This window comes from Apostichopus japonicus, chromosome 15, assembly GCF_037975245.1.
Source record: "Apostichopus japonicus isolate 1M-3 chromosome 15, ASM3797524v1, whole genome shotgun sequence".
NCBI lineage: Eukaryota > Metazoa > Echinodermata > Holothuroidea > Aspidochirotida > Stichopodidae > Apostichopus > Apostichopus japonicus.
Window position 1 is genome coordinate 353164 of NC_092575.1, and position 26549 is coordinate 379712.

The following is a 26549-nucleotide window of genomic DNA, read 5'->3' on the forward strand; positions in this document are numbered from 1 at the left end:
ATTTAGGAGACACCAAAATCCCCAAAAATATTTGATAATCATTTATCATTATCAAATTTCTTACAGATGGATAATAAAATTGATTAGTTGCTGTTCCTAGGCTGTTTAAGACATCGAAGTACTCTTGTAAATCCATGTTCTTTACATGATGGTAATTTGCCTTTTTCTAATTTGTAGCCTTCTGTGTATGCAGACATGCGGTGAATAAAACCCGTTGAACTTAACTATTGTTTCACTTCTTATTTTAATGTGGAGGTAATATTTCAAGGCTATGAGGAACCCGTGTACAAATACTTCATTTTTACATACAACTGTAATTTGTGTAAAGGCATTGAGTCAGTCTATGTGAGGTACTTGGTCACCACAAAAGCGCTTAAGTTGTCAGCTGTCATATGTATTGCGCAATTACTGCTACTTGCTACTACTAGGGGAATCTTTGTCTTGCACACATCAAGGTCAGTCAGTACACGTTGAGACTGACAATAGCTCACTCTTTGTTTTATTACCGTTGATGGCAGCAATCAATGACAACATGTCTTCCAGAAAATGAGGTTGTTAACATCGTTAACGGATTCTACTTCGATCTGATAGACAGGTATCTTCCAAAATTGTAAGTGGAATTTGGTTGGAAGCACGGTGATACATCGGTATACTCGTAAAATTCGTTGATTTAGGCAAATTACAAGTCTGTTGAAACGACTTTTTACAACGGTCATAGTTTTATCGTTACTTGAGACAGAAGTATACCTGATCAACAGAATTAATTAACCGCAGTTTTGTTACTAACTCCAAAAAAGCTACAGTATATTGTGGCCCAATAGCTTGGGATAGCTCTCATGAAAGAGTGAGTTTCCTATCGGGAAGAAACTTAATTGTTCACGTGTAGAAATTTGTCTGGAATACATGTACGCTACCATGCAGCAGTCAACGTCTTGACAAGCATACTCGAAGAAATTGCAAATTTATGCAGACAGTATGGCGGATATTGCTGTGAAAAGATCACCAAAAAACTCAGCGCAATTGAACTGGAGCTTATGTCTCATAATGCTCGGGGACAGTGGTACTGGTAAAACAAGTCTGGTTGAAACATTTATCGGCAGGAAAGGAGAAGCAAACAAATACGTGCCTCTCGAGAAAGAACTGGAAAGGAAAGGTCACCGTGTGACATTGGAGATAAGGGATACTGCAGGTAAATGTGAATGGTTGAATAGGTGTTGGCCTATGTCTAAATACAGTGTCGCCTGAGCTAATCTTGCACTGACGTAGCAGAAACATAATTAATCCAGGTAGCTGTACGATCCAATTGGGATGTTTTTTTCTTATACACTGACTGATTTCTCCTGTTTCTATTGACTAAAGGTTTAGAACTGTTAGGTTTAGTTCTAACTGGTTTAGAACTGTTAATATTGGCAGCAGCCTATGATTGCTCTAAGGCAATATGACGAAAGAAAAACTACTGTATAAAGTATGAAAAACATAGTTTATCTAATTCATATGGATAGAATGTTAAAACGTTAATTGTTTAGGTCCCATCAAGCGATGTTTCTTTCGGATTCATTGTATAGACCCTTTAATAATGATAAGAACAGTTAGGAAATGGTTTATATGGACTAGGCCTACATTGAATACTGTAACAGTAATGTAGGCTACATGTTTATCTACATGAACAGAATAACAGAGCAACAGAAGTGAGTCTTTTTTTTTGGGGGGGGGGGGTGTCTGGCTTTTGGGTAGGACAGCCTAGGTTTGGGGTACGGGTTTGGGTAGGGTTGGAGTTGGAGTAGGGGTTTCAGTTTGGGGTAGTGGAGGGCATTGGGGTAGGGAAGAGTTTGGGGTAAAGGGGAGGGATAATTTGGGGTTGGGGGTGCATATTGCATATTTCAAAGTTGGTTGACTTAAATTTCTGTCTTGTATTAATGAAATGGCTGAGTTGTGTTTGTATGTGTAGTTGCTATATATAGGCTGCTTAACATAAATTTCAAGCTTCTAGCAAGCAGAGACAATCAGCTTTACATGTTATTGTATTTAAAGCATACTGTACATGTCACAATGGGAACCATTTCCAACAAATCCAGGGGGCCATCAGAAAAATGACTTTATATAAGTCTTTGTCCTGGGCAGCCATTATTATTATCATAAGAGCTGCACATTATCAAATATTATATACCTGCTAATATGCCATACAATAGAAAATATTATCGGATTGAATTTTTAACTTTTGGAAAGGCCATCAACCGGCTGCTTTATAGATGTCGATGTGAACGGTCATAACTGATCATCTAGAAGCAATTACCAGAGTCCTGCATACAGTATATATCCATTGTCATTTATAAGAGTTTGTCAGGACTTAATATTCATAGATTTATTCCTGCATTACCATAATTTTTTTACCCAAAGCTAGCGTAAAGATCTCAAATTACATGTCAGATTTCATTTGCTATTTGATGCAAGAAAGCCACAGATATCAATTTGTATTTTCATAAAGCATATTGAACAGAAAAAACTATAATGTTTTCATGTTTAATCACAATACCTGGACCCGTAAGTGTTTGCGTGAAATCTAGAGCGACTTGATATCTCAAGTTTGTATGTTGCTGGTTGTTGCTTTACATTGTGATGATCCCATGCAATCATATACCATCATAATTTATTTTATGAGGGCACGTGAGCACAGCTATATACACTCTCTATTGTGTTTATTATAAATGTCATCTGACAGGTTGGTTGTGCATATAAATAATAAAATAATTTTTGGTTTCAGTTAAACATTATTTTAATTGCTGAACTTATAAAGAAAGATTTGCCCTTTTGGACTGTCTGCATGTCTATTGTTCAGATTAAAATACAAATCCATTGAACTCTGAGCTCTGCAGATATTTTATTGTGCAAAATTTTCAAAGAGGAGGGTTTCATATACTGTCTTATGCAGACAATGCCCTAGGCATTTAGTATGCAGCTATATTCAATAGATGATATACTGTACAGTGTGATTTCTGAGTGAGCTTTTCTAACTAGCATATTTCTTCCAAAACATTTTAAATACTGTAGTTTAGTTTATGGTCGAACTAATTAAGATGGGCATGATTATTATACGTTAACATTGTACATGAAAAATATAGTTTTCAATCGGTTAAGCTACCTACAATCTGTAGCTGTATGACTTTACTTTGTGTTACATGAATAGATCTAAGCAATGATTTAATGAGAGCGTATTGTTTTCTCCTCATTACCACAGGTATGGAGAGATACAGAAGTCTAACCAAATCTCACTATAAAGGAGCTCATGGTGCTCTACTGGTATTTGATGTTACCAACCAAGATTCCTTCAACCACATACAGCACTGGTATGAGTTTAACTTTCAATCAGACTAAAAATCAAATAAACAAATTAGCTAATATGAAAGAAGAACAGCCTTGCTATTAATTAGATTAATATCTTTAGCTTAATTGCCTAAGTGCTAAGTTATGATGGAGCTCACATCATGATGCTGCGATTGTTTGTCCGTCTGTCTGTCTGTCACAAACAGATCATCTTTGGGTCTGTCTGTCAAACTGTTGGAGACATTCTTTTGCAACATGACTGATGGGAGGGAAATAAGTCCCAACCTGGTCGAGTTTTGGCACATATGTACTGTTCAGTATTTACTAAAGACAAGTGCTCAGCTTTGAAGGAAATATGGAAGGATATATAGTCAAAATCTGAAATTCAGGACTCTTGGTGCTTGTTATTGCTTCAGCCATGTTTGATGACAGCAAGGTGAATTAAAAACAAGGGATCATGTTAAAGAGGTCAAATATCACTTGAGATCTTGAAAGGTCAAGATTGCAGTTTTTAAAAGATGGTGTTGATTGGGTTACTATAACTTTCCATAGGTCATGATTAGTGTTGGGGATACTCATCTGTTTGTGATGGGTGTCAGAAGGTACAGTGAACTTGAAGAGGAGGACAATGGGGGGGGGGGGGGAACCTAATGGTTACAAGGTTAAAAGATGGTTTTGATTGGGTTACTATGATAACTTTCCATAGGTCATGATTAGTGTTGGGGATACTCATCTGTTTGTGATGTGTGTCAGAAGGTACAGTGAACTTGAAGAGGAGGACAAGGGTGGTTACAATGGTAAAAATGAAAACACTGTACTCCTAGAACTGTTATTCTCAACTTGTCATAATTCACTTTTACCCATATATGTTGTGACTCTTTCTCTCTCTCCTGTAATAAAAGTTAATTGTCTTCCAATCTCAGAAATTTTGTGACGTTATAAAGATCAAATAAAATTTTCTTGTGGATTTGTTTACAGCTGCCATGAGTTTGACAAATTAGTAGAAAATAGAAAATACCAAACACAACACAATGTAGTGTAGTTTGTTTTCATTACTTGCTATATATAGTAGTAATTTACTTGGGACTGAGTAAGACTGTTGCTACAGTAGCTATAAAGATGCTGTGATTCTCAGTGGATTATTCAATTGATACGTATATGGGTGCAATAGCAGCATCAAGGACTGACCAAGACTATATACTTCTTGTAGATTTCAACACACACAAATATAATGATGCCGTAAGGATTCATGCTTTGAGTGAGAGGGATGTATATGACAGCGTCAGTGCCTTCTCCGTAGCAATTAAAATCTGACTCATCCTGATCGTCCATGGCAACCACAGTAATAAGACAGACAGATAAATGACAAGAGCTCTGTTTGCTTAATGTTAGTTGCTGATCTCATTGAATTTAGTTCTCTCAGTACCTTCTTTGTTGTGTGAATCCTGGAACCTGCTTATTATGATGACTTGAAAACTACAGAACACATACCATTCATCATGTAGTGCAAGGACAATGATATCTGGACGGCACAAAGGGACCTTGAACTATGTTCGCAGATTTAAAGTGATTTTATAAAGTTCATTGTCTTCTTTAGTTCATTAAACTGAGATATCTTGGGATGCATTTCTGACTTCCTCTATGATTCCATTAATTAAGTTAATAACACAAGGTTTGTTTATTGATTTTGTGGTTGCTGCTGCTTGTATAGTGTTAGTACTGTACACAGTCCAACTTCTCATTTATTTTGAAATTGAAACTGCTTTGAAGTTCATTGTTTGTCTTTGATTGACAACCTTGAGTAAACAAGTAGTTGTAATTTTAGACACTGTGTTTACTTTTGTCACAGGACAATGCTTAAGCTTTGTCAAAACCTTGGCAGGAACAGCACAACTGTATCCCCATGGCTGGCTAAAGTCCATTCAGTGTATTGTTGTTCATCTGTTTCACAATTTAGGGACTTCACTAGTATAGTTGTTAAGTTGTGTGTTATAAATTTGAAATGGCTGATGAAGATGCTACTTCATTGCTTTCACATTTTCTCCTTGTCATTTCAGACAAAATTGATTGTTGTAAATATTTTCATACCAAGTACAGTCTTGACTGCGCCTGTAGTACCATCAAAATGACCTTGCTACCCTGTTTGTGGAGGATAGATTTGTCTTGGTTTAATTGCGAAAGCCCATTCAGAAATATACATCCCCTCCCCCTCCCCTCCCCAACCCAAATTATGGTAAACAACTGACTCTGACTGCTGCATTATGGGTACTCAATGCCTGTGACTGCTACAATGAGGTACTCAATGCCTGTGACTGCTACAATGAGGTACCCAATGCCTGTGACTGCTACAATGAGGTACTCACTGCCTGAGACTGCTACAATGAGGTACTGACTGCCTGAGACTGCTGCAGTATGTGGTACTCAATGCCTGTGACTGCTGCATTATGGGTACTCAATGCCTGTGGCTGCTACAATGAGGTACTCAATGCCTGTGACTGCTACAATGAGGTACTCAATGCCTGTGACTGCTGCAATGAGGTACTCACTGCCTGAGACTGCTGCAGTATATGGTACTCAATGCCTGTGACTGACCTGCAACAAGTGGTACTCAATGCCTGTGACTGCTGCAATATGAGGTACTCAATGCCTGTGACTGCTGCAATGTGTGGTACTCAATGCCAGTGACTGCTGCAATATGAGGTACTCAATGCCTGTGACTGCTGCAATGTGGTACTCAATGCCTGTGACTGCTGCAATATATGTGGTACTCAATGCCAGTGACTGCTGCAATATGAGGTACTCAGTGCCTGTGACTGCTGCAATGTGGTACTCAATGCCAGTGACTGCTGCAATATTTTGTATTCAATGTCTGTGACTGCTACAATGAGGTACTCAATGCCTGTGACTGCTGCAGTATATGGTACTCAATGCCTGTGACTGACCTGCAACATGTGGTACTCAATGCCTGTGACTGCTGCAATATGAGGTACTCAATGCCTGTGACTGCTGCAATGTGGTACTCAATGCCTGTGACTGCTGCAATATGAGGTACTCAATGCCTGTGACTGCTGCAATGTGGTACTCAATGCCAGTGACTGGGTATGTGAAACTCACTGCCTCTAACAGCAGAATGATGTGGTACTCAACTGCCTTTGACTATAGGTGGTACTCACTGCCCTTGACTTCTGCATTATGTGGTACTTTGCATATCTTGGGTAGATGTGTGTGTAGCTAATCACACTAACACTAGAGTCATTAATTTTGTTGACTGGTTTAATCCATGACTTTGTTGCAGCAGGTCAAAATTGTTCACTGTGTAGTAGGCTACAATGATTTTCAGTAGGCCTACAATGTTCTGCTCGCCTTGATATTTTGAACTGGCCATGTTTATGTAATCGTGGCATACAGTGTTTGGCTAAATAGTTTGATTTCTGCAGATCTCTGAATAGGTATTGTTCACACAAAACACCAAATAGAAGTGTAACCTTATGGGTCAGCTGCAGTACTGTAGGTAGGTTGTTTCTATAATAGAATTCAGGATGACACATTTTAACATTTACAGCTCAAATATATGTGAACACAGTGGCTGTGTTCACATAGAATAACATGCAAGTCACCAGACAATGATTTCATTGTCTTAGCTACATTGTTGCATATCTTTGATTCCCAGAATAATGTCTGTAGATATAGCCTACATACTACTGTACTGTATGCCAATCAGTACACAGAGCAGGGTCATACAGTCACTGAGGCATTCTGGTTCTGCAAATAAACTTTCTTCATATACATTGCAATCTGCATACTACTGTATTCCAATCAGTAACCAGATCAGGTCCATAGTAACTGTGGCATTCCGGTTCTGCGATTGAATGTCTTCAGCATGTGCAGTTTAAAACATACATTATTCAGAAGCTGATTCGTGCAGTATAGATGAATAATTCATGTTCTTTCTTCACTGTACTAAAAAACACAAATTGCCATCTGGTTAAGGTTATTGCACTATGATGGTGTAAGTGTATATAGTTTCATCATTATGTCTGATCTTGGACACAATAGAATTGTTCAAAGTACAGCAAGATATTGATCTTAATGGTTGTGTAATAAATAGATTTAATATGCAACTCCACCTCTGATTGTATTACATTCAGTTAAGAAATAAACATCCTGGATTATTACCAAATATTGGGATAGTTGACAAATAAAGCTCAGTAATTGAGACACTGAACTGAAGTGAACTTAACTTGCAATTTAAAGAAATTAATCAATCCTGCTAAACATGCTAGCTTCATACTGTACAAGTGTACAGTACCTCAGGATGTGTTTATGATACTGTATTTCCAAAGAAAAATACTGTATATAGTTTATATAAAAGATATCAGTATTCAGTGGCAATACATTGCTTGTTTGTCAGTAAATTTGAGGCAAGTAAGCCACATTTATATAGGTTCCATTGAGTATTGCTGTGCCAATACTTATTTTAATGGGTTTCATTGAGTATTGCTGATGACAGTACTTATTTTAATGGGTCCATTTACTGGTAAGCAGCTTCTCCATGTCTTCCAGCCTAGATTGAGCAATCTAGATTGTGATATCCTTTATTGTGATATGTTGTGATATCGTTTACCTTCCATTTCAAATGGCAATGTGCAGCATACACTACAGTACCTGTCTACCCAACAACTACTGTAATTTTAAATTACCTTCAGGCTTTAGTAACTTTATTGCAGCCAATTTAATTAAAATACTGAAGTTCACTCTCTTAAATTTACTCTCATTGATGATGCATTAAGTCACTCTGTACATGTATATAGAGTGTGTGTATTTTGGTAGCAGGCCTGGTACAGCTGCCACCTACAGACAGATTTCACACATGTCACCCCATGTGCTTTATCAGCCAGGTTATTTAGTTCATGCTTATGACACAATTACTTACTGCACTATGTGCACAACTACATAAAACTGTTTGCTAAAGATGTTAAGCTTATCTTTAGGGGAGGTTTGTCCTCTTCTTGTTTGCCTACCAGGGTTTAAACCTTAGACTGCTCTGCATGAGCATACTCACATAGTAAGTATACTATACTCATACAACCTTAGACTGCTCTGCATGAGCATACTCACATAGTAAGTATACTATACTCATACAACCTTAGACTGCTCTGCATGAGCATACTCACATAGAATGTATAGTATACTCATACAACCTTAGACTGCTCTGCATGAGCATACTCACATAGTAAGTATACTATACTCATACAACCTTAGACTGCTCTGCATGAGCATACTCACATAGAATGTATAGTATACTCATACAACCTTAGACTGCTCTGCATGAGCATACTCACATAGTAAGTATACTATACTCATACAACCTTAGACTGCTCTGCATGAGCATACTCACATAGAATGTATAGTATACTCATACAACCTTAGACTGCTCTGCATGAGGATACTCACATAGAATGTATAGTATACTCATACAACCTTAGACTGCTCTGCATGAGCATCACATGGTATACTCATACAACCTTAGACTGCTCTGCATGAGCATACTCACATAGTAAGTATACTATACTCATACAACCTTAGACTGCTCTGCATGAGCATACTCACATAGAATGTATAGTATACTCATACAACCTTAGACTGCTCTGCATGAGCATACTCACATAGTAAGTATACTATACTCATACAACCTTAGACTGCTCTGCATGAGCATACTCACATAGAATGTATAGTATACTCATACAACCTTAGACTGCTCTGCATGAGCATACTCACATAGTAAGTATACTATACTCATACAACCTTAGACTGCTCTGCATGAGCATACTCACATAGAATGTATAGTATACTCATACAACCTTAGACTGCTCTGCATGAGGATACTCACATAGAATGTATAGTATACTCATACAACCTTAGACTGCTCTGCATGAGCATCACATGGTATACTCATACAACCTTAGACTGCTCTGCATGAGCATACTCACATAGTAAGTATACTATACTCATACAACCTTAGACTGCTCTGCATGAGCATACTCACATAGAATGTATAGTATACTCATACAACCTTAGACTGCTCTGCATGAGCATACTCACATAGAATGTATAGTATACTCATACAACCTTAGACTGCTCTGCATGAGCATCACATGGTATACTCATACAACCTTAGACTGCTCTGCATGAGCATACTCACATGGTATGTATACTATACTCATACAACCTTAGACTGCTCTGCATGAGTATACTCACATGGTATGTATACTATACTCATACAACCTTAGACTGAGCTCTGCATGAGCATACTCACACGCGCCTGTATATGAATAGTATACTCATACAACTTTAGACTACATGAGCATACTCACATGGTACAGTATGTATACTATACTCATACAACCTTCTGACTACTCTGCATGCGCATCACATGTATAGTCTACATCATACAACCTCATGAGATTCTAAAACCCCTTGTGTAATTACTACATCAGCTATCAGAAGCCACATTAAACAAAGTTCCAAGGACAATATATATTGCAGTACTGTGCTTTCCATGGAAACCTGGAGCTCCTATGGTATCAACTCTAACATGCCAACGAATTCAGGCTTTCCTTGTACACTGTGTGTGATCATGAATATTTGTGTTAATCATTGTGCTCTCATCTCTATTGAAATGTAAATTTATACAAAATTGTACAATCTTTGCTGAAATAGAAACTCTAAATATTGTATACCCAGACATGTAGCTTGAAACCCCTGTGTGACACCTGTATACATGTGATTTGTCTCTAAGCACTACAAAGTATGCTTTAAACCCCTCTGTGATACCTGATATGTCTCTAAGCACTGCAAAATAACCCTCTGTGACACCTGTATGTGATATATGTCTCTACGCACTGCAAAATAACCCTCTGTGACACCTGTATGTGATATGTCTCTAAGCACTGCAAAATAACCCTCTGTGACACCTGTATGTGATATGTCTCTAAGCACTGCAAAATATATGCTTTAAACCCCTTTGTCTTTTAATCATTTTGTTACATACAGTACAATATTGCCAAGGATGTTTTTGCATACATGTACAATATCATTGCTTTAATTCTTGCTGTTCTTATATTTATAGGTATGAAGACCTGAAGACTTATTCATCTCAAGATCAGATAATGAAATCTTTATTGCTTGGAACAAGGTGTCATAAACAGAATGAAAGAGCCGTCTCAGAAAAGAGTGCCCAAATGTTTGCTGATAATTACGACATGGACTATGTAGAAGTGAGTGTTGAAGAAGGTGTTAATGTTGAGGAGTGTTTTAACAGAGTAATTGACAGTATTCTAGAACACTGGGAACAGAGGCATCTCTACAGATTTGAGTCTCGCTCTCAATCGCAGGAATCAGGAGCAAAGTTGTACCTTCAGAACTGTTCAAACTGTTGTGGTTATATTCGACAGGGCTCTGAAACAAGCTCGGAGAAAGCTGTTGAAGCAGGCTCAGGGATCAAGGTGTGAATGAGGATTGGAAAGGTCAACGAGTGAACTGGATTTAATATGATAAAACACTGTATCTGTTGTGTGGTGAATGCAGTTTGTTATCAAATGCAAACAAATTTTACTTTTGTGTATGGTAGTGATCATGTAGTCTTACTACACTTACCCAGTACAGTGTTTGTATATGACTGCTCTATATAGTGCAGCCCTACAGTAAGTATAATTTACACTGTTCTAATATCTGACATTGATGAGTCATGATGTTAAGTGTTGATTATATTATCAGAATGTATCAGCCTCACATCTCTCCCTTATGGGCTAGAGATGTATGTATTTACTGTGTGTTGCAACATGATCAAACGTTCCATAAGAAAGAATTTTTATGTAGGTTATTACAACCATCCCCATAACGTATCCTACTGATGGTTATTACAACCATCCTCATAACATACCCTGCTGTACGTTATTACAACCATCCTCATAACGTATCCTACTCTAGGTTATTACAACCATCCCCATAACGTATCCTACTGTACGTTATTACAACCATCCTAATAATGTTTCCTACTGTAGGTTATTACAACCATCCTCATAACATACCCCACTGTATGTTATTACAACCATCCTCATAACATATCCTACTGTAGGTTATCACAACCATCCTAATAATGTTTCCTACTGTAGGTTATTACAACCATCCTCATAACATACCCCACTGTACGTTATTACAACCATCCTCATAACATACCCCACTGTACATTATTACAACCATCCTCATAACATATCCTACTGTAGGTTATTACAACCATCCTCATAACATATCACTGTAGGTTATTACAACCATCCTCATGATGTATCCTACTGTAGGTTATTACAACCATCCTCATAACATACCCTACTGTACGTTATTACAACCATCCTAATAATGTTTCCTACTGTAGGTTATTACAACCATCCTCATAACATACCCCACTGTACATTATTACAACCATCCTCATAACATATCCTACTGTAGGTTATTACAACCATCCTCATGATGTATCCTACTGTAGGTTATTACAACCATCCTCATGACATATCCTACTGTAGGTTATTACAACCATCCTCATAACATACCCTACTGTACGTTATTACAACCATCCTCATAATGTTTCCTACTGTAGGTTATTACAACCATCCTCATAACATACCCTACTGTACGTTATTACAACCATCCTCATAACATATCCTACTGTAGGTTATCACAACCATCCTCATAACATATCACTGTAGGTTATTACAACCATCCCCATAACGTATATATCCTACTGATGGTTATTACAACCATCCTCATAACATATCCTACTGTAGGTTATTACAACCATCCTCATAACATATCACTGTAGGTTATTACAACCATCCTCATAACATACCCTACTGTACGTTATTACAACCATCCTCATAACATATCACTGTAGGTTATTACAACCATCCCCATAACGTATATATCCTACTGATGGTTATTACAACCATCCTCATAACATATCCTACTGTAGGTTATTACAACCATCCTCATAACATATCACTGTAGGTTATTACAACCATCCTCATAACATACCCTACTGTACGTTATTACAACCATCCTCATAATGTTTCCTACTGTAGGTTATTACAACCATCCTCATAACATACCCTACTGTACGTTATTACAACCATCCTCATAACATATCCTACTGTAGGTTATTACAACCATCCTCATAACATATCACTGTAGGTTATTACAACCATCCCCATAACGTATATATCCTACTGATGGTTATTACAACCATCCTCATAACATATCCTACTGTAGGTTATTACAACCATCCTCATGATGTATCCTACTGTAGGTTATTACAACCATCCTCATAACATATCACTGTAGGTTATTACAACCATCCCCATAACGTATATATATCCTACTGATGGTTATTACAACCATCCTCATGATGTATCCTACTGTAGGTTATTACAACCATCCTCATGACATATCCTACTGTAGGTTATTACAACCATCCTCATAACATATCACTGTAGGTTATTACAACCATCCCCATAACGTATATATCCTACTGATGGTTATTACAACCATCCTCATAACATATCCTACTGTAGTTATTACAACCATCCTCATAACATATCCTACTCTAGGTTATTACAACCATCCCCATAACGTATCCTACTGTAGGTTATTGCAACTCTGGAGGTAATTAAATGGCACAGTTGTAAGCTGATTGGCTGATGAAAATGATTTTTCTGTTGCAGACAACTTACTGTAACTGCTGGTTATCTAATCAACCCACTGAGCTGAGCAGTGATACCACTGTGTAACATCCAAGATGGTAGTTAGATGCCACTTGTGACTATTTATAGAACTTGCTGAGCACTATTGATATTGCATGAACTATCGGCAGTTCCTTACTAGCAAGCAAGGATAGAAGATTCCTTAACACGATATGTTCTTAGCTCGGGACTAGTTTGCCTTGGGCAGAACTAATAACGTTTATACATTCCTTTCAAAATACATTTCATGAAATGCCAAAAGGACTTTGAAACATTGATTTCAAGCCTGTAATCAATTTAAGTGAATATTTAAGTTATTTATGATTATTCAGCATGTGTTTAGAACAGTATTATGATCAACTTAAGTTTAAAGATACATAAGAAACTATAATTATCTTTCCCATTTTGTGTGTTGCTTTATTTATATTGTGCAATTGTTTTATTTTCTCTTCTAAAACTAATCCTTCCTAAGACAAGCATTTTTCTTGCCTTTAACTTTTCTTTTATTCTACCTTAAAATCTATTGTCAATATTCTGCACAGCTGTAATGTCATTCACCAATGTAAGCTTTTACTGTACTCTACATATGTAGCCTACACATTCATCCACAACAAATTTGTCTTTGTATTTAACTGTAAATGTTAGCAGATTTATCACTTCATGTAAAGTGAAATTCACATGTTATTATTCATCACTGATTTGTACAACTTAAACAAATTGAAGATGTATTAGTGAGTTATAGCGAGTATGAGCTTGGCCTGTTCCAGGGAAGTTTAATAAAGATGTATATAAGTGTTGCCAGTAAGCAGTGCAAGATTGATTAATGGTTATCTTCTGGGAAGATTACTGACTTAGTGTGAATCCTAGATAGATTCCAGTACTAGTTAGAACCTAGATAGATTCCTAGATAGAACCTAGACAGAACCTAGATAGAAACCTAGATAGATTCCAGTACTAGTTGATATTACTACACAACATAAAGCTTCCTAAACTGTGATCAGCAGTAAGATGCAAAATATATATACAATGTATATATTGCTGATAGACTTAACTACTGATACTGTGATCTGCAGTAAGATGCAAAATATATATTGCTGATAGACTTAACTACTGACACTGTGATCTGCAGTAAGATGCAAAATATATATTGCTGATAGACTTAACTACTGATACTGTGATCTGCAGTAAGATACAAAATATATATTGCTGATAGACTTAACTACTGATACTGTGATCTGCAGTAAGATGCAAAATATATATTGCTGATAGACTTAACTACTGATACTGTGATCTGCAGTAAGATGTAAAATATATATTGCTGATAGACTAAATTACTGATACTGTTATCTGCAGTTAGATGCAAACTATATATTGCTGATAGAGTACACTACTAATACTGTGATCTGTTTATCTGTAGTAAGATGCAAAATATATATTGCTGATAGAGTAAACTACTGATACTGTGATCTGCGGTAAGATGCAAAATATATATTGCTGATAGACTAGCTACTTATACTGTGATCTGCAGTTATATTCAAAATATATATATTGCTGATAGACTTACTATCTACTAATACTGTTATCTGCAGTGAGATGCAACATACTGCCAATATAGAGTAACAATTACCTACTGTACATCATGATATGCAGAAAGATACACATCAGCTTTAATTACATGTTATGATTTGAAGAAACTAGAAAGAGACTGAAACCAGTGTCATAGTTAAGCATATATGCTTAAGGGCCAGTGTCATGTTTCTACTACCTTAAGTCTGTGTGGACTTTAGTGTGACGGAACACTATTAAATCTGTTATATCATCGAAAGGAAATCAAATTTGTCACAGATTTTACTCAGTTTATCTCTTCATATAAACCAATCATTATGGTTTTGTTTTATCCTTTAAACTGTTTAAACTTTTAATATTTGTTGTTTTCATTCCAATCCTTAAAGTCTTCCCTTGGTAGATGTAGCCCCTTGAACAGAACATCCACAGAACAAGTATAATTTTTCCATTTTATAATAATATTACAATGCACAATGTGTCCGCTGCTTAATGTTGCATCCATCCATGCACGGTATACTTATTGAATATTTGGTAACTTAAAGCATGGTTTGGTTACAGGAGAAACTGCCTGATATAGTAAATATGTTTGATATTAAAAGTTTATGTTAACAAGATCCATGTGAACATGCAGTAAATGATCAGGAGGGAATACGCAAGAGTTAGATCTCTGTTGATAATACATGCAACAGGAGGTTGTGGAGAGCCATAAGCTTGAGAGGTAAATGCAACTTATAATGTTTGTCATGTTCAAATATGCAGTGTATTGAAAACAATAAATTGTTGGTCTTTCAAGTGGATGTGATTATTCTTACTTGTTTTTACTTATTCCATATTTTATTGAATATAACACAAACCTGCCTCCAACTATCTCAGTACATGAAAATCGTGGTCATGAACAAAATAAACAGTTTCAGGATTCTCAGCAAGACTGATAATTTGATCTAGGTTGGAATTACCCAATCAGACTCCTATAGGATAGACCTTAGATACTACACACTGCCACTGAACCAAGGACTTAGCCAATCAGACTCCTATAGGATAGACCTTAGATACTACACACTGTCACTGAACCAAGGAATTACCCAATCAGACTCCTATAGGATAGACCTTAGATACCACACACTGCCACTGAACCAAGGAATTACCCAATCAGACTCCTATAGGATAGACCTTAGATACTACACACTGTCACTGAACCAAGGAATTACCCAATCAGACTCCTATAGGATAGACCTTAGATACTACACACTGCCACTGAACCAAGGAATTACCCAATCAGACTCCTATAGGATAGACCTTAGATACTACACACTGCCACTGAACCAAGGAATTACCCAATCAGACTCCTATAGGATAGACCTTAGATACTACACACTGTCACTGAACCAAGGAATTACCCAATCAGACTCCTATAGGATAGACCTTAGTTACTACAAGCTGCCACTGAACCAAGGACTTAGCCAATCAGACTCCTATAGGATAGACCTTAGATACTACACACTGCCACTGAACCAAGGACTTACCCAATCAGACTCCTATAGGATAGACCTTAGATACTACACACTGCCACTGAACCAAGGAATTACCCAATCAGACTCCTATAGTATAGACCTTAGATACTACAAGCTGTCACTGAACCAAGGACTAAGCCAATCAGACTCCTATAGGATAGACCTTAGCTATTCATAATGTGGACACTTAACTGTATACATTGTGTACTTTTCAATTATTCTTACTTAATTGATCCGTTGCTTAGTAAACTATCACTCATGACATATTAGCCCCGTACTGTATAATAGGCATACTAGTACAACAATTCCTTTCATAAAGATCATATATATCAGTATATTTCAGATGTAAAGCCAACAGATACCAGTGGATAGTACTGAGGATTGTTCTATTAAGAATAAAGGGATGAGGCTGTTATTGAGCAGGTGCTACTAAAGTATTCAGAAACTGAATAGAGACAAAAATACTTGATTGAAGAATAGAACACTTGTATTTGGATTCCAAAGAACTCTTACTTGGACAGTGATACTCAGTACTCAAAATATTGAGTACTTGTAAATACTTGATACACTGATAGTACTGTACTACAACACATCGTGACTGCAGAGAAAATGTTGAAACAAGACAAGTAAGATTTGGCAATAAAATAAAAATATTTTCTTCATTTTATGTACATATGATAGTTCCCATTTTCCTCATCCATGGTCTACTGAAGTCAAATACTTAACCACATTTTTGGTAAAAGAGTCATCAATCTGGACTCTGCATTCATTACCTTTCCATCTCACTACTAATGAAACTAATATTGCTTAATAAGTTTTGTGTGAACTAAAGCTTGTGCATTAATTCAATTTAGGAAAAATACTTCTAGCACAATGATGCATTATGTAATAAATAGTATTCAAACTCTTAACAATTGAACAAAAAGTTGCATATTAGAACAATAGCACGCATACTTTACTAACTTTACTATTCCATTTACTTTAATAACTTAAATACTTCAGGTAAGTCAATGTAAAAACTCAAATCTTATTTAGATTTATTATGATATATTATAAACAGAATCCTAACCTTAAATATTTGTGCAATTACAATTAAAATTCAATTAAAATGTACAACATCTGACATAAACATGTACAATATCTGACATTAACATGTACAATACCTGACATGAGCATGTAGAATAACTGACATGAGCATGTACAATACCTGACATGAGCATGTTCAAAGTCACCTTGGCTTGACCCTGACTTTCACAACACTGTTGGTGGTACATCAGCATCATCTTCTTTGTTGTGATCTCCATTAAGAACAGTTCTTCTCTCCATATTGTATTCATCAGGACCATTCTCTATTGGTTCACTTTCATTGTTATCTTCTTTCCTGTTTTCTGAAACAACATCGTTATTAATTCCTGTTTCAACATCTTCAGAACTGTTCTCAGACCTAGCCTCAACCTCAGCTTCAACTTCAAACCTTGTTGCATCTTCACTGATCCCACCATCCTCCATGGATTCTGTTCTCTCATCCTCCTGTTCATTGTTTATCTGTTGGATGTTTCTCAGATTTGGAGACTGTTCATTCAACTCTGGTATGTGATTTGGATATCCCCCCGTGTTATCCTGGAAGGGTACCCTGGTGAGGAGGGGGCTGTCCCTAGCAGGGGGAGTTACAGCACACACTGTGGTAAGACTCTGCCTACTCATCTCTCTTACCAAGAAACGACGGAGTTCCTTACGTTCCTGTAAATCTGAGTCTCGAATCCACTCCTGCAAACAATGTGAAAATGTTGTTGACTGATTTACTATTTCCAAATAGATTATGATTGCATGTAAGGAACTGTATAACTGTAAGGATGTAACAACAGAAAATATGTGCCCAGTGAGGTAAGTAGTGGAGTAAGACCTATATTAATACTGTATAACTGTAAGGATGTGTCAACAGAATATATGTGCCCAGTGAGGTAAGTAGTGGAGTAAGACCTATATTAATATCATAGGAAAGTGTCATCATCTTCAAAACAGGAACAGACAGCCGTTAGCAATAACCTAAATCAATAAAAAATAATTACCTTTTATTTCCCCTTGAAACTGAGTTTCATCATCGTTACTTTACCAGTTTTAACCATAGCTAAATGTCTAACAATTCTGTCCAAAGTATTAAATTTTTTGCAGTTAGACAAAATTAACACCAAATCACAACTTCAGATCCCAGTACCAGGAAAAAGAATTTTAATATTCTGCACAGACCTAACTGGTGTCATTGAAGTTTGGACAAGGTAGCTGACTGAAGCAAAATAATGTTATGTTACTATTACAATTACAATTATTATTATTAAGAGTTATTAAGAGTATTAAAGTATTTAGAATATGAAACTTACCTCAACTTCTCTGGCATACATAGTTTTACTTAAGTCTGCCTTTGTCCTTGGTCTTGCACCTTTAAACCGTAAGCTTTGCTGGAAGGGAATAATATAGAGAAACTGTTAAAACCAAGAATAGTGCTTTTGATATGAAACTATAACACTAATTCAGTCAAAGGAGCAAATCTACACAATTCTTTAATAGAAAAGGAAAAATGATCATAATGGAATTAGTTATGTTTGAGCCACATGCAGTCAGTGCTGTCACTGTAATGATAGTGTTCATATCTCACAAATACTCAGCAAAATGAAACAAAAATGTTAGCAAACTGCTTATTCACTAAAGAGCCTATGTAAGAGAATGTGTAAAAGTAAGAGGGCCTGCTAGGATTGAACCGCCAGGCCCTCTTACGTTTACAAATACACACCAAGCCAGAGATTTTCACTCATAGCTTCTTTGATCACTCTAAGTTCATTCTTGTGTGCTGTGCTGTGCTGGGGATATTACAAAACTTGGCTAGTAGGCCTGTCTCACCTTTTTCACTGGGTAGACTTATGGTTCTCTATGAGACTTTATGGTTGGACCACAACTGGGTGGTATTTCAAATTAAGCCAGGTTGAAGGAGAGAAATCATGCGGTTTAAAGAACATGCCTATGATTACTGAGAATTGAGCAATTAATCAGAGTTTACAAAGTGGAGTGTATAAATAAATGGGAATTGGAGTGTTAGAAATATAAAACCATGCAACTTGGTTACCATGGAAATACACATTGACAGTATTCCAAAACTGCAAGATGTCATGCATTTATGTGAAAGGATGTGAGTGTGGATGGCTAAATTAAAAATGTTGTCTTTATAATGTGATATTAAAACCCTAATATCTAAGAACATCTGTCATATGGTTACTTACAGTTTGACTCAGTCTAAGGTCATTTTTTAATATTGTCAGCTGCAAATCAGATGCTGTTTCCTTGAACATGGATTGCATATCTCCATAATATAGGTTTACATTCACTTCAATGGCTGTGTCAGCTGTGAAATAAAATGAAATCAATCTTTTATACTACAAGACATGTAGACTATTGACAATCTTAACATCCCTTGAAAAGACAAAACTTTTAATACAATCAAGCATCACCTAAGTACAGCACACATATTTTGTTATCTGTGTTAACAAACTATTAGAATAAACCTAACTGGGTCATCCATCCTGACATAAAGTGAGTTGTGTTATTTGTGTTAACAAACCAATTTTGAATGTAGCTAACACTGTCAACTATCATGATTAAAAATGAGTTGTGTTATTTGTGTCAACAAACCAATTTAGAATGTAGCTAACACTGTCAACTATTCTGACTAAAAGTGAGTTTTACTTTATAATTCTCTTTGGCCAGAAACACATAAGACAATGGAAGAGGACATACTGTAAATAAGAGTTACATTGAAGTGAGTTTTCTCTCAATGAATGATTGTTGCTTTAAAGTAGCTTAGGTTATGTTCTTCTTTGATATATTGTCAATGATAATGAATGATTGTTGCTTTAAAGTAGCTTAGGTTATGTTCTTCTTTGATATTGTCAATGATAATGAATTATTGTTGCTTTAAAGTAGCTTAGGTTATGTTCTTCTTTGATATTGTCAATGATAATGAATTATTGTTGCTTTAAAGTAGCTTAGGTTATGTTCTTCTTTGATATTGTCAATGATAATGAATTATTGTTGCTTTAAAGTAGCTTAGGTTATGTTCTTCTTTGATATTGTCAATGATAATGAATTATTGTTGCTTTAAAGTAGCTTAGGTTATGTTCTTCTTTGATATATTGTCAATGATAATGAATTATTGTTGCTTTAAAGTAGCTTAGGTTATGTTCTTCTTTGATATTGTCATTGATATGAATGATTCCTTGTGTGACTGATAATAAATTGAACTCTCTTTGTAAGCAACACAACCACAAATCAGTTTCTGTACACAATATTACAATCCACAACATCAAAATATCAAGCTTTATAAAAATCTGTTTTAAAGTAGCTACATACTCTGAAAACATTCTCATGAGACCAGGTTTATAACCTTGCATATAGCTGTTCATGGAGGATCCAGGGTTCTATCCTAGCACATACATCACTTTTGAATGATGACAAATTCTATCACACATTCACTAAAGCCATTAATTACTGAGGATATAATGACATATACGGCACCTTCAATAATCCGGGCAGCATCACTCTGTGCAAACTGCATTCTAAAGAGGAAGGCTTCCAGAACATATGCAACAGTTACCGTAACAACAACCTGAAAAGATGAAAATATAGAATGGTGCAGTCACAAGCTGATAAGCAGAGGGCAGCAGCTTCAAACTTACAGAAGGAAACTCCAGCAGGTTGTAACCAAATTTATATTACTCGATGAACATAATGTGAGTTTCTTTCCAGACAAAATGACTGACAAATTTAAAATAAATGAAATTCATCCTAAAACTCACCATACTAGAGAGGTAAAAGATGATGAAATAAAGAATACTCCATTCACTGACAGTCATAGCAATTGCATTCTGATGAATAAACAATGAATAGTAGGTTATTTATTTAGTTTTGTATAAATGAAAGTTTGTTGAGTTTACAGACAATCACAGCAGTACTTACTGTTGCAAGATATACTGACCTGTATATATGTATATGATAGATATACAATGTCTGTTGTGGCACTAAAGTACATGACATACTGACCTGTATATATGTTTGATCGATATACAATGTCTGTTGTTGCACTAAAGTACATGACATACTGACCTGTATATATGTATATGATAGATATACAATGTCTGTTGTGGCACCAAAGTACATGGCATACTGACCTGTATATATGTTTGATAGATATACAATGTCTGTTGTGGCACTAAAGTACATGACATACTGACCTGTATATATGTATGATAGATATACAATGTCTGTTGTGGCACCAAAGTACATGACATACTGACCTGTATATATGTATATGATAGATATACAATGTCTGTTGTGGCACCAAAGTACATGGCATACTGACCTGTATATATGTTTTATAGATATACAATGTCTGTTGTGGCACCAAAGTACATGACATACTGACCTGTATATATGTATGATAGATATACAATGTCTGTTGTGGCACCAAAGTACATGACATACTGACCTGTATATATGTATATGATAGATATACAATGTCTGTTGTGGCACCAAAGTACATGGCATACTGACCTGTATATATGTTTTATAGATATACAATGTCTGTTGTGGCACCAAAGTACATGACATACTGACCTGTATACATGTTTGATAGATATACAATGTCTGTTGTGGCACTAAAGTACATGACATACTGACCTGTATATATGTATATGATAGATATACAATGTCTGTTGTGGCACCAAAGTACATGACATACTGACCTGTATATATGTATGATAGATATACAATGTCTGTTGTGGCACCAAAGTACATGACATACTGACCTGTATATATGTATATGATAGATATACAATGTCTGTTGTGGCACCAAAGTACATGGCATACTGACCTGTATATATGTTTTATAGATATACAATGTCTGTTGTGGCACTAAAGTACATGACATACTGACCTGTATACATGTTTGATAGATATACAATGTCTGTTGTGGCACTAAAGTACATGACATACTGACCTGTATATATGTATATGATAGATATACAATGTCTGTTGTGGCACCAAAGTACATGACATACTGACCTGTATATATGTATATGATAGATATACAATGTCTGTTGTGGCACTAAAGTACATGGCATACTGACCTGTATATATGTTTTATAGATATACAATGTCTGTTGTGGCACTAAAGTACAGCCTAATAACGTCTCTGTACTCCTGCCTGCATGGCTGGATGTGAAAAATTACACCACAGCTACATTATAAACTCTATTGGAGCATCAATTAAAAGATTAAGTAATGGACAGTGAACACAACTTACCATAATAACATGCCAATTATTGCCAACTGTTAGTTCAAACAGAGTTACTGTTGATGAAATACAACATTCAAGTATTTAGAAACAAGCACCCAGATATTGAAGATAAATAAATTTGTGTAACCATAGCAACCTGACCTAAATATCCTTCTGTGAGTTAATGAATTATCAGATCATGTTTCAATCTCTAATATCATCAATTCTGCTAACAACAAAATATGGTCTGTTGGTGAAAATATTCAATCAAGAAATATATGACAGAATTAAGTAGAATTTATTTTTTAAGGCTTAATTTACCTTTCATGTTTACTGGTTATGTTCTGCTTCTGGTTGTTCCGTACAGTGCACATATACTTATGTCCAGTTTGTGAAGAATACCATTAACTTGTAAATGTAATGTATGAATTTGATGCAACATATAGTTTCTGTAACACACAATTACAAAACAAACAAAATATACAAAAAAATCAAATTGAATGACACAAAATACTATTTTGCAGTTTTCAGCCAAGGGACAAAGACAACCAACGTTTGACGTGTGCAGTGTGTGATACTGATTGTATGATAAACACAACAAATGAGAGACTATAACATTAGGATATAACATTAGGACTGCTTTATACTATTCCTACAACACCAATCTTACCGTAAGCATTTAGTATGTGTTCAAAGTTGTTGAGGTAAAAGTACAAGTGATATGAGGAGCTGTTACTATAAAACTCTTCAAGAGTAGTATTTCTGTCGAAGAAGAAGACAAAAGGAGAGTAAAAATATAAATTGCCAGCTGAATGAAAGTTACACTCTCTGAATCATGTTTCCATTATGAATCTAGATTCATGTTATGGCAGGTTACTGGGTTGATAATAAAACTGTTCCTCTGCGATTCATAAACATGGCATGGTTAATATATTTAATATTATGTAATATCTCTAAGAATATTACATGTTTAACAAAAGAACATGTTGAGATGTAGACATAGCTACATGAAATGATGGCGTTGTCCATTATGTCGTATTCCATTTGTATTTTATACAAACACCCTGCTTTTACAAACTTGCAAGAAATGTAAGCCATTATACCTTCAACATAGTAATTAAACACAAATACGCTTATAATTTGACAAATGTTTTAATTGTAAAACTCTTTGAGTGGAAGAAAGTGGTATTATTGTCTTGAGATGAAAAAATGTTTTAGTCAGCAAAAACTTCAAAAGAAATGAATAAGCTAACAAGTCATGCCAATCTACTACTAACAAACTATCTTGCAGACGTAATACAGAAAATCTACTTACTGACAGCAATTTTCGAGTTTGGCCTCAGAGAAAAGTTCCATTCCCACAATGGCATAGAAGTAGTACATGACTACAATAACAAGACCCATGCTGAAATAAATAGCATTAGAATAGCAGATTAGTATGGGCCATGCAGACCCATAAATAATAGCATTACAATAGCAGATCAGTATGGGCCATGCAGACCCTTGCTGAAATAAATAGAACAAGAATAGCAGATTAGTATGGGCCATGCAGACCCATAAATAATAGCATTACAATATCAGATTAGTATGGGCCATGCAGACCCATGCTGAAATAAATAGAACAAGAATAGCAGATTAGTATGGGCCATGCAGACCCATAAATAATAGCATTAGAATAGCAGATTAGTATGGGCCATGCAGACCCATAAATAATAGCATTACAATATCAGATCAGTATGGGCCATGCAGACCCATGCTGAAATAAATAGCATTAGAATAGCAGATTAGTATGGGCCATGCAGACCCATAAATAATAGCATTAGAATAGCAGATTAGTATGGGCCATGCAGACCCATAAATAATAGCATTAGAATAGCAGATTAGTATGGGCCATGCAGACCCATAAATAATAGCATTACAATAGCAGATCAGTATGGGCCATGCAGACCCATAAATAATAGCATTAGAGTAACAGATATGTATGGGCCATGCAGACCCATGCTGAAATAAATAGCATTACAATAGCAGATCAGTATGGGCCATGCAGACCCATAAATAATAGCATTAGAATATCAGATTAGTATGGGCCATGCAGACCCATAAATAATAGCATTACAATAGCAGATCAGTATGGGCCATGCAGATCCATAAATAATAGCATTAGAGTAACAGATATGTATGGGCCATGCAGACCCATGCTGAAATAAATAGCATTAGAATAGCAGATTAGTATGGGCCATGCAGACCCATAAATAATAGCATTAGAATAGCAGATTAGTATGGGCCATGCAGACCCATAAATAAATAGCATCGGACTAGAAAAATCATGATACACCAATGGTAATTGGTAATCAATGGTAATCTTTACAGTGAGAGAATTCTTTTGCATGCTTCTATTTTTCAGCAAGTTTGACCCCCAATTACTAAGAAGGAAGTCAAGGGTAACAGTGGGCCCTAATTTGTAGTCACATTATTCATTCACAACCACCAAACATGGTTTACTCCTTCACATTAGACAAGAAAGTTATGCATTTGATAGACTTTTATTACCGTAATTCAATTGATATTATTAGAATTACCTGAACATTCTGGGCATTAGTACTCTGACTGTGGCAGCAACATCCCTGTACCTCTTACGGACCTTAAACAGCCTGCAAATTAAAAAACATAAGTAAAACGGTTGAACACGAGTCAGTGACTTGACATGGTTACTGATGAAGCATTATCTTAACTAAATTTCCTTCCCTGGTTGTATTTTGTGTTGATATTAAGCAAAACATTATTCACAGGTATCTTCATTCCTCCTACTGGGATCATTGACTTCCCTGGTTGTACTTTGTGTTGGTACTCAGCAAAACGTTATTCACAGGTATCTTAATTCCACCTACTGGGATCATTGACTTCCCTGGTTGTACTTTGTGTTGGTACTAAGCAGAACATTATTCACAGGTATCTTCATTCCTCCTACTGGGATCATTGACTTCCCTGGTTGTACTTTGTGTTGGTACTCAGCAAAACGTTATTCACAGGTATCTTCATTCCTCCTACTGGGATCATTGACTTCCCTGGTTGTACTTTGTGTTGGTACTAAGCAGAACATTATTCACAGGTATCTTAATTCCTCCTACTGGGATCATTGACTTCCCTGGTTGTACTTTGTGTTGATATTGAGCAAAACATTATTCACAGGTATCTTCATTCCTCCTACTGGGATCATTGACTTCCCTGGTTGTACTTTGTGTTGGTACTCAGCAAAACGTTATTCACAGGTATCTTAATTCCACCTACTGGGATCATTGACTTCCCTGGTTGTACTTTGTGTTGATATTGAGCAAAACATTATTCACAGGTATCTTCATTCCTCCTACTGGGATCATTGACTTCCCTGGTTGTACTTTGTGTTGGTACTCAGCAAAACGTTATTCACAGGTATCTTAATTCCACCTACTGGGATCATTGACTTCCCTGGTTGTACTTTGTGTTGGTACTAAGCAAAACATTATTCACAGGTATCTTAATTCCTCCTACTGGGATCATTGACTTCCCTGGTTGTACTTTGTGTTGGTACTAAGCAAAACATTATTCACAGGTATCTTCATTCCACCTACTGGGATCATTGACTTCCCTGGTTGTACTTTGTGTTGGTACTGAGCAAAACATTATTCACAGGTATCTTCATTCCTCCTACTGGGATCATTGACTTCCCTGGTTGTACTTTGTGTTGATATTAAGCAAAACATTATTCACAGGTATCTTAATTCCTCCTACTGGGATCATTGACTTCCCTGGTTGTACTTTGTGTTGGTACTCAGCAAAACGTTATTCACAGGTATCTTAATTCCACCTACTGGGATCATTGACTTCCCTGGTTGTACTTTGTGTTGGTACTAAGCAAAACATTATTCACAGGTATCTTCATTCCACCTACTGGGATCATTGACTTCCCTGGTTGTACTTTGTGTTGGTACTAAGCAAAACATTATTCACAGGTATCTTAATTCCTCCTACTGGGATCATTGACTTCCCTGGTTGTACTTT

At 36.1% G+C, this 26549-nt stretch overlaps 2 protein-coding genes across 9 annotated transcripts in view; one reads left to right on the forward strand and one right to left on the reverse strand.

Annotated features, from left to right (window-relative positions):
• Positions 1-146: 146 nt before the first annotated feature.
• LOC139980945 (uncharacterized) lies at positions 147-15475 on the forward strand. Of its 6 annotated transcripts, none has more exons than XM_071993007.1 (5): positions 147-1189; positions 3236-3344; positions 10451-12233; positions 12382-12564; positions 12643-15475. In XM_071993007.1, exons 1-3 carry the CDS (start codon positions 976-978, stop codon positions 10830-10832), a joined length of 705 nt encoding a protein of 234 aa, XP_071849108.1. In that variant the 5' UTR covers positions 147-975; the 3' UTR covers positions 10833-12233; positions 12382-12564; positions 12643-15475. The 6 variants fall into 6 exon arrangements, with proteins under 6 accessions (XP_071849108.1, XP_071849109.1, XP_071849111.1 ...); XM_071993008.1 differs by having other exon boundaries at positions 10451-11678; positions 12049-12564; XM_071993010.1 differs by having other exon boundaries at positions 10451-11495; positions 11607-12564.
• A 1183-nt stretch (positions 15476-16658) lies between these two features.
• The window catches only part of LOC139980943 (two pore calcium channel protein 1-like), a 35009-nt gene continuing 25118 nt past the window's right edge, over positions 16659-26549 (reverse strand). For all 3 annotated transcript variants that reach the window (XM_071993001.1, XM_071993000.1, XM_071993003.1), the window contains 9 exons: positions 25091-25162; positions 23827-23916; positions 23182-23273; positions 22539-22585; positions 21034-21102; positions 20753-20843; positions 19462-19583; positions 18568-18645; positions 16659-17956 (listed from right to left, as the gene is read on the reverse strand). In XM_071993001.1, the coding sequence (XP_071849102.1) occupies positions 17441-17956; positions 18568-18645; positions 19462-19583; positions 20753-20843; positions 21034-21102; positions 22539-22585; positions 23182-23273; positions 23827-23916; positions 25091-25162 (1177 nt within the window). In that variant the 3' untranslated portion in view covers positions 16659-17440. The remainder of the gene's footprint in view (positions 17957-18567; positions 18646-19461; positions 19584-20752; positions 20844-21033; positions 21103-22538; positions 22586-23181; positions 23274-23826; positions 23917-25090; positions 25163-26549) is intronic.

Coding starts and splice junctions, on each gene's coding strand:
- LOC139980945 (XM_071993006.1), top strand. CDS start 976: ATGGCGGATATTGCTGTGAAAAGATCACCAAAAAACTCAGCGCAATTG. Junction 1,190..3,235: donor GGAGATAAGGGATACTGCAG/GTAAATGTGAAT, acceptor TCATTACCACAG/GTATGGAGAGATACAGAAGT. Junction 3,345..10,450: donor TTCAACCACATACAGCACTG/GTATGAGTTTAA, acceptor TTATATTTATAG/GTATGAAGACCTGAAGACTT.